The sequence below is a fragment of the Rhyacophila brunnea genome, unplaced genomic scaffold, assembly GCF_057557595.1.
Source record: "Rhyacophila brunnea isolate RB1 unplaced genomic scaffold, BYU_Rbru_1.0 scaffold_8, whole genome shotgun sequence".
Classification (NCBI taxonomy): Eukaryota; Metazoa; Arthropoda; class Insecta; order Trichoptera; family Rhyacophilidae; genus Rhyacophila; species Rhyacophila brunnea.
Genome location: NW_028233350.1, coordinates 32,407,790 through 32,417,833, shown reverse-complemented (window position 1 = coordinate 32,417,833; position 10,044 = coordinate 32,407,790). Strand labels below are relative to the sequence as shown.

The window sequence follows — 10,044 nt, the reverse complement described above, 5'->3', positions numbered from 1 at the left end:
GATAAATAATCTATTTCATATGTATAAATTATTTAGATTTTTTAGTTTAAAAATATTATACAAACTTTATAATTATAGACGTGATAAATTTGAAGATATTTTTTTTTTAAATTTTAGCTCTACAAGCAAGTAAATGAAATGCTCTATATTTTTTTTAATAAAAAGTACCTATAATAATAATTAATGGTAAATAAAGTACTGTTGGCCACTAAAGTTAAAATTATTGGGGAGGGGAGAGCATTGGATTTTTCTGATTTCGGGGACCGTGGTATGAAAAAGTTTGAGAAGCACTGCTTTACATTGTAATTATATTGTAAGTTTTTGTTTGGATATTGATTGGAATATTATTATTCGATGATATTTCGTATAAAGGATAGGCGACTGAATATACCTAATGCATGAAATATAATAATCCAAAAAAAATATTGTGTAGTTAAAACGAAAAACGAATTAAGTATTATTAAATAATAAAAATATAATAGCTATAAAAAATATTAATTGAAAAAGGTGAGTTAGCTATAGTTGCTAGATAGGTATCTAAAATATAGTGAATTGATTCAGGAACATTAAACTGATTTACTTAAATCAATCAGAATAGAGAGATAATAAGTAAGCTGATAATTATAATGATAAGTGAAATGATTGGACTAAATAACAGAACTCAGGATATACCTTGTATATTTTGCACTAAGTATTTTGCACTAAGCTAATTTTATTAATAAATATTTTTTTTTGTTAAATGAATAAGATTTGTGAATGTAAAAATAATTCGTAATCACCCCAGATACAATATACATACTAGAAAAATCTTTTTAAGAAATACGACCCCTGACGGGATTCGAACCCGTATCTACTGGTTTTGCGTCAATGAGCTTTACCAATTGAGGCACGTGCGCCCTATCTAATTACGACAAAATTTAGTAGTTTTTATTATTGATTAATTTAATAAAACGCATATTTTTTAGTACTTATTCCACTTTTATTATCTAATAAATTTGGACCGGTTTTGTCCGCCTCAAAGGGACATTTTTAACCGAATAATATTCATAAAACAGGTATTTACCAAAACAAAATCATAAAGACGATACAAATATTCTACCAATACATAGAATTATCCGTCCAATGGTACTTTTTCACTAACAATTAAATTAAAATTAATCAGATTGGATATGAAATTTTTATTAATTAATTTATTCATTCAAACCTTTATTTATTCAACAAATAATTCACAAGATTTGAAAATGTGACATTATTTATTGAACATACATAATATATAAACACCTTATACTTACTATAAAAAAATCTTTTAAAAAATACGACGCCTTACGGAACTCATACACTTGTCCACTCACTGGATATAATGCGATACGTCGCGAGCGCACGTGAACAGCTCAATGAGGACACCTGTATCTCGACCGCGTGCGAGAAGTGACACGCGGCATCGTGCAATATGGACAAGCCTTAAGAATAAAGGGATTTACTTGATGTTATTAACACTTATTTTATGTCATGTCGTGAACGCTTTGAATTTATAATTTGTTATGTTCATTATATGTAAAATAAATAAATTTGAATTTGATTTGAAAATTTGATGTTTGTATATTTCGCTTTAACTTTTTGATTTGTTTCTCTGTGGAAAGCGCCAACCTTTGGCAGTAAGTAACGTACATATGTATTTCATAATAATATATATCATCTTATGATTAATGTTGTGTAATTTAATAAAATATATTCTTACTAAAATCATTCAAAATATATTAAAATTATTAGTAAATCCTGCCGCCCGGATGTTTCACAACCTCAACACCCCCGTTTGGCGTGTCTCTGATCATCACATATGTTTCTTGTATGACGTATTATCATCTGTAGTCGGCTTTAGGCTGAGATAGATGGATAATTTAAATATAAATGCACGTTTAATTATTGAAATATAACCTAAAAATATATTAATATAAAAGATACTAGGTACAGAGTATATTTTCAAAGGCTAACACGGATGACGTCATCATCCCTCCAACTGGCCCAAACATCGCCGAAGTACTTTGGATGTGCCAATGGGTCTATTCCAGTATTACTTGGTGTTGTGCTGGATTCTTCGTATTGTCTTGATAACTCCTGCATACTTTCCAACACAGTTAAATTTACAGTTGCTAAGTTAATATATTCACAAGGATCTTCTTCCATATTAAAAAGACACGGCGCTTCTAATGGTTTGCATAAAAAGCCTTCAGTAATTGTTTTATGGTTGCAGTTAAGTGTCGCTTGGTCGCGTAGTTTCAAAACATTATCCACTGTCATTTTGTCAGGAACGTCTTTGAATATGTGTGAATTAATTTTTTTTTGATCACCGTAAAATTCTTCAAATGCTTTTGCAGTTGATGATGATAATACGTTCGATATATTATATGAAATAGAACTGTCGTCTGGTTTGGGAAAGTGGAAATCATATTTTCCATCTGAAGTAGTTCCATTGATTAACTTCCATTCTCCCCGCCGAATTGCCAAATATGGAGTCAGTGGATCAATATTTACAACAAATTCAGTTCTATTCGACGGTAGATTATCTTTCAATGTATTCCACAGATTTATACCGTCAATTTGTCCTAATTCACTAATGTTTCCACCTGAAAATATAGATACAAAATACAATAATGTTTACATTTTCAATGTCACTATCTTTCCTTAATTCCTTTATTCTCTCATAGCAAAATTCTCGTTTGTAAATTTTTTATCGACAACGATACTCAAACCTTGACCTCTTATGTGTAACGTGGCCTTCATCCAACCAGACTGTCGATACAAAATTCAAATAGACATTGTAATATCGATCTACCAGATTTGTTTCAGCAAGCATTATGTATAGTCTTTTAATACATGCGCAATGTGCATTTCTGTTTTGAATATACATTATGATATACCTACTGCAAGTCAAATACAAACTAAACCATATTATAATACAATAAAACCTCGAGTATCCGAATTTTCAATTATCCGGATTATGTTCGAATTTGATATAATCGATGCTTTAAAACGCGGTGACTCGGGACGTTATCTATCTAATAAATATGGTGTCGGAACGTCAACTATCTCGGATATAAACAACAAAGTGAAACTATTATGAAGTTTACTAATTGTTTAATGTGAGAAGATGGAAGCTCAGAGCGGAAAGTTATGAAAAAATCAGGAAATAAAGAAGTTGAAGAGTGTATTTTTATGTGGTTCATACAAAGACGAAAGGGTCACATCGGTGATACAACCGATGGATCACGGTGTAATAGAACCATTCAAAAGTTTATATAGAAAATATATGCTTCGACGATTATTGCTAGCAGACGAAAATAATAAAAAAACAGTTATCAGCTTCTACAAGAAAATAAATTTAAAAGATTGTTGCTACATGGCAGCAGATAGTTGGAATTCTTTAGATGTGTCAACTTTGAAAAAATCATGGAACAAAATTTTGAAAAGACAATTATTAAGTTCCAGTAACGCGGTAAACCTGCTTTAAGCAAAAATCGATAACTGATTTTTTTATTAAAAAATAATTTATTATACATACATGTATGTATATGTAAATCTAGACAAATAAAATTTTCACTGTCAATTATGATTTTTTTTCGATTATCCTGATTTTTCCTTATCCGGACTATCTTCATCACAATTAGTCCGGATAATCGAGGTTCTACTGTACTTGTATGAAACTGTCAAATATCGACTATTATATTCTTGAGAGACTAAAAACTGGTTTCAATTTACTAAGAATGTTCCGACAATCAAAGTAACAGGTAATTATGTAGTGTGGGTATCTATAACTAAAAGCAATGGTGCTGTATCAATGATATGATATTAAATCAATACTTTATAGATGCTTGGAATAAAAAAATAGTCGCCCACAATGTGTATTCTACAATCTACATGACCTGAGAAGAGACTAGACGGCTAGACAATTGGCAAGCGACAAAGATCATTGAAATCACCGCGCCGTGTTTTATGCTCACCTATGTATAAAATGTATATATTCACCTGCCGCACTCCAAAATGTAGGGAGCCAATCAGTTATATGGATGAGCTCATTAGAGACATAGTTCAATTTACTGAACAGTGGACTCCATATTACAGCAACCCCTCGAGAACCTCCCTCCCATGGAGAACTCTTTTGCTAAAATCATAATCATTTTTTTTAATACAACAATATCTTGTATAGGTATTTTAATCGCAATGCACACTGTTTAAAGTAGATATTTTTATTCATGGTTTTGTAATTTTATTGGGTTTTCTAGTTGAATTCTCTGAGAAAAATATACAACTTTTCATTTATCCATTAAAAGCTGGATTTTAAATTGGCTTCTTCACAAAGGATGGAACTAAGAAAGAATATTTTTTTTTTATTTACCCCTCTTAATGGATAATTGGAGCCGTGGTTGGGATAGAGACCGTCTTCGGGTGCACCATTGTCAGACATAAATAGAATTATGGAGTTCTCCATCATTCCTTGACTCTTTAAAGCTGCCATAACTTCTCCCACACCTTTATCCAAAATAGAAACCATAGCTGAAAAAATATTCATTAAGTTCAGTATTAGATTGTCGCGTGTTCGTATACTGTGTATAAAGTATTCCCCAATTTTTTTTGTCCTCTAGAAACCACTGTCTCTAAAGTATTAAAGTATTTAAGTTCTTTTATTATAGTCGGAAACAATAACTATATCCGGTAACGGATATGGCACTCAAGTTATACTCGGATTGATCAATATAAACTCAGTTTCTTAGGATCACAGGGAACTAACTACAAAAATGCATGTTTCTAGTTAGCCCCGGTTTCGATTATACAGTAACCATATTTAATGGTGACACAAAGCCTTATGTCGTATATAATATATCCGTTTACACGATATACATACCTACGTACTTTTGCAAAGTGAGCTTTATTTAAAGAATTTCGTAGTAGCAAAATCTTTATTAATTGCGTTGTCTCAAATCTTAAAACTGTGTTACTGTGGGCCCATGTGATCCTAAATCTTTGAAACTATCGCTATATGCCAAAAGTAATACTAAATTTAAAATAGAAAAAAGATAAATTACTACAATATAAGAAATTAAAGATAGGTAGTTTTCTGGGCTATTCTCGTACACTTCCATCACTAATAATTGTACAAGTGTAGTGTTTGTATAAATATTTCAAATATTATGATTTATTTAGCTATGGTGATAAAATATCTGATGTCCAATTTACCTGCATAAATTTTTCTCTTCGGTTCAGCAATGTAAGAAAATTTGGCAATTTCTTCATCGGGTGCCTGCCACATATCTCTGACGTTAGCAGTGTGCACAGCCAGGTGTGCCAAGTGAAGATACATAGGTGTGGAAGCATTATGTGCCGATATTATATCCACAGCTTCTTTTGTGAAAAGTTCAGTTGAGTATTTACCGGCTGCGCTGCGATCCACGTCAAAGTTTCTGCGCATGTCGTATCCAATCATTCCAGGAAACGTCTATAATAGTTACAATTTTAAATTTCCCACGTTTTACAATACGCGTATTCATATATGCCGGAACTATGTTCGTAAAGCTTTTACCTTATTTATCGGTCAACCTTTAGCATTATACTCGTATTATAATATATAAATAAAAAAAAATATATAAGTAATAAATAAAAAAAATAAAAATATAATAAATAAAATTTGAAAATACGAGTACCTAATAAAAAATTTTAACCGCTCGAAAAAATCTTTTTGAAAAAAATATGACACCCATCGGGATTTGAACCTGCACCCTTTCGAATTCGCGCCCACGTACTTCAACCATGTGGTAAGTAGTCGATGTGAGTATGTATCAAGACCTAACCAAGGCAGTGACATGACACTTTGATTATTGCATATTGAAATAAATGGTAATAATTTGAATCAATCGAAAATCTTCATTCACTGTGAAAAGGTTACCGCATTTCATTCGAAGGTAATCAATAACCAGCACGACCATCGTAATTCGCAATTCAGTACTACGGCCTGAATATAGTCGGCTTTGAGAATCAAGTACAATGATGCGTTGTGGGTACCGCATGCAATAAGACACGAAACCCCCCACTTTATTAACAAATTTATCAGAAATTATAGTACATTTCTTGTTCCATACCACTGCTGAAACGGTGTGGTCAAAATAGTCTTGAAAACCATTCCAGTACCCGAAGTGAGAATCAAAACCTCGTCGAGTCGGCGTGTACTCGCTCCGGAAGAATCCTAAATGCCATTTTCCAACAATGTGAGTGCTATATCCAAGCTTTTTGAGGTGCTGAGGAAGCAACGTTTCGTTTAATGGAAGACCGCGAGGTTCCGGTTGTCTTAATCCACTATGCTGCATTCCTATAAAAGATTTTAAATAATATTGTGTAGTCTAATATAGTTACTTATCATTAATTTTCTTACAAACGTTATCCCCTTTCTCGTGAAGTGGTACACCATTACCTGACGTTCACAATCACATTAGTGATGTATTCTCCATACTTCTTGAATAATGTTTTAGTGATTTCCTGCAGCCTCATAAAGGTATATTTATCTATTTTTAACCATCTGGTCTTCGGTTGCTTTACAATGGACGACAGAAAATACGGGTCGGGATTTCATCTCGGGGAGTGGTGTGGTAATTGATAACTGGTATTTCATTGACGGTTGGGATCCCATCGGACGTATTTACTTTTATATTAATTTGAATAGGCACATGTATATAGGTATATTATAATTAATATATGTACGAGGTTATTTGAGTCGCTTAGAATCATAACTCACATATTCCAAAAATCAAGTTTTGAGATAATCGCTAAAAACCAACAGAGCACTATTTTTTGTAATTAGAAGAACAGTATTGAACTCCCTAGAATATTAATGAGTGAGAGAGTCGAATAACTTTTTTTTTTTTTAAATATATATACCTAATACTCCTAACGTTGCAGACATACAGCATACTATGAGAAATAGAGCTCCCCGATTGGTTAGGAAGGCGTTGGTGACAAAACTCTATTCTTTGAAATATACGACATATTACACCAACAATAAACTTTGTCAACGATTTTCACATGGTTTAAATTGACTTTTAATACTCAACTATTTTTCGGTATATAGATTAATTCATTTAGAATCACTTGGCATATTTAACTAAAAAACGACAAAATTGCAATATGTGAGTTATGATTCTAAGCGACTCATTTATGTAATTGATTTTTAAGTTATCTGAAAGGGCTCGAGAGTACAACACGTCCTCCCTTGCCCCACAAAATAAAAAATATGTTTACTAACACAATTGTATAGGTTAGCTATAGCTAACAAGTAAAAAAATGATAATGCTTCACATTGGTATAATGTGCATACAGCTTCTTTTGATCAGAGGCAACATAAAATGCACCAAATATTAAGGTTATAAAAAATAATCGGGCAAGTTTAGGACAAAATATTATTATAATGGTAACACTATTAACTATATTTTATTATACTGTTTTGTAAATAAATATAACGGTTGCAGATATCAGGTATCCAATATTTACCCATGTGATAAGGATATTTTCCTGTGAGGAAGGCAGCTCTGGATGGAGTGCATAGTGGCTGGGCGTAATGATTATTTAAAATTATACCATTGTATGCCAATGCGTCTATATTTGGAGTTGGTATCTGATTAGAACCATGGTAGCTTACATCATTCCAACCCTAGAAAAAAATCATTGTTAATTATTGTAGAACATGTTTGATAAAATATTTTTTATTTGACAATCCTTGGTTTATCTTTACTATCTGTCAATTTTCCACACACACTCTTTCGGACATTTGTCGTCACCAAAGTTGTACAAAGAATACAAAGAGAATTTTAAATAATAGGTACGTACCTGTCTAAACAAGGTTAAAAATAAAAATAAAATTTAATTCAAAGATACCACTACAATTAAAAAAAACGAAATGAGCGTTCATTTAAAATCTGACTTACTATATTAGCACCAAGGTAAATCTGTTAAGATTATTTTTATTATTAAAATATAGTTTGATTAGTATATACTTCTATTTTAGTTATGTCGAATCAATCTTCAGTATTGTGACCACACTGATATCAATGTTTTTTTTTTTTAAATTAAATATAAAATACATTAAAACTATGATTTATTCAAAATTTTTAAAGAACTTTTAAAACTATATTGAATGATAAAATTATAATATTTTATGAGTATTATAATTTAAGGTTACTTATCTTTGAATTTAAAAAAATATTTATTTTTGTTTTCAATGTATTAATATGCATTTTTATTAAATTGGATATTGTGTAGAATAGCAGTAGCGAAGGGTGGAGGTAGGCTGAGAAGATCCGCTATAAATAGTGCACATTAAACTTTGTTAGTCATACGTATTTGTTTTTATTGAAATAAGACTACAATTTAGAGATGGTGTTGATTAGTTTTTAAAAATCAACTAAACCCTGCCTAAACCAAAACATGCTAGTTTTGGTATATTTTGGGCGATTCAACAAAATTGTGCATACTTTTTTTATTCATACTTATTTGTTTTCGTTGGATTAAGAACACATAATACACATATTGTTGGTTCATTTTTTTTAAATTCATTAAGCCCTGCCTAAACCAAACGATAATGGATATAAAATATTTTTCTATCTATGAAATATCCAAAGATATGTATGATATAATTGCATAATTTTAGATATTTTATAGATAGACGAGTATTTTTTTACTATTATCTATTGTGGCTTGGTTTTAGCAGGGTTTAATTGAATTTTAAAAACTAACCAACACCGTCTGTAAATTGTAGTCTTATTTCAATGAAAACAAATACGTATGACTGACAAAGTTTAGTGTGCACTATTTATGGCAGATCTTAACAGCCTACCTCCACCCTTCGCCACTGATACCTAGTTACCTACTTACCAAGTCATCCGCTATTATCACGATTATATGAGGAGGCTGCCTTTCATCACTTGCGTTCGTCAATAAAAACATAAAGAAAACTGTGTAAGTAAAACACCACATATCAATTTTCGTGTTTGCAATTTAATATAACATAAGAGACTATGTATTGTGATTTCACTTGAAAGCGATCAATCAACTATTAACGACACGTCTTGTTCACCTAACAAATGAAAAATACTTTGAAATTGCTGTTATTTGATTGTACTCTATGTTATTTTACGAATTAAGTATACTAATGACTTTACATTTGCTTTCTAATAAATTTAAATATAGCGATTTCATGCAAATACATTTTGTAACACAATCATAATATTGATAATTATCTCTGTGTGATAACTTGAAGACTAATTTAATATTGCGACCGCAATATTCATATCGTATAAGTAGTATAAAAGGTCAACTTATTAATATTATTTATTGTAAAGAGGTTGAACTACTAACTGTCAACCATACGACCGTTTATTTTACAACATATTTTGATAGCGATACCATTTTTTTTTGAAAACTGTAGAAAAAAAAATACTGCACAATTTCATACTTGGATAAAAATGTAAGTAACTATGAGTATGTAGTTATACATACATACATTATAATATTTTTAATGTTTGTTATTTTCATTAATTTGTACCTACGTAATATTAAAAAACATATAACTATTGAACCATAGATGCCACTGGCGCATACATTATTACATTATGTATTATATTTTTATTCCGTGTGTATAGGAAAATGGTTTGCAACCGTGCTATAAATTTGTGCATCGTTATCGAGAGTTTTCATTCTTTTTTCTACCACGGGTTAGTTAGTGCAAATCAAGCTCATTCCGTTAGCAAAATTGGGTTTACACCCTCTAGTTAATTACAAAGTTTTTAACAACAGCAAAAATTTCGTTTTGTAATAATTAGAATTTCTATGTATAAATAGTTTTATGATAATACTACTTAGAAGTGTCATTAAATGTTATGAACATACAAAATTAATATGAATATTATGTTTAAACTTTCTCTCACATTTTCGATTATTATAAAATAAAAACTATATTTAAAAAACTGACATTTACACCGCTTTTCCTAGAGGTTGTGATCAAAA

At 30.8% G+C, this 10,044-nt stretch overlaps 1 protein-coding gene across 1 annotated transcript; it reads right to left on the bottom strand.

Moving 5' to 3' along the window:
- Positions 1–1,854: 1,854 nt before the first annotated feature.
- LOC147064151 (arylsulfatase B-like) lies at positions 1,855–9,301 on the bottom strand. The gene is made up of 7 exons (XM_085958642.1): positions 8,914–9,301; positions 7,534–7,693; positions 6,132–6,358; positions 5,233–5,491; positions 4,394–4,551; positions 4,024–4,159; positions 1,855–2,624 (listed from the first exon to the last, which is right to left on the bottom strand). Exons 1-7 carry the CDS (start codon positions 9,013–9,015, stop codon positions 1,981–1,983), a joined length of 1,686 nt encoding a protein of 561 aa, XP_085814768.1. The 5' UTR covers positions 9,016–9,301; the 3' UTR covers positions 1,855–1,980.
- Positions 9,302–10,044: the final 743 nt, after the last annotated feature.

What these genes read in the sequence shown, in the direction of transcription:
- LOC147064151 (XM_085958642.1), bottom strand. Translation starts at nt 9,015, where the DNA reads ATGTGGTGTTTTACTTACACAGTTTTCTTTATGTTTTTATTGACGAAC. An exon ending in TGATAATAGCGGATGACTTG is followed by an intron (nt 7,694 to 8,913) that starts GTAAGTAGGTAA and finishes ATTTTTTTCTAG; the next exon opens with GGTTGGAATGATGTAAGCTA. An exon ending in ACCACACCGTTTCAGCAGTG is followed by an intron (nt 5,492 to 6,131) that starts GTATGGAACAAG and finishes TAACTATTATAG; the next exon opens with ACGTTTCCTGGAATGATTGG.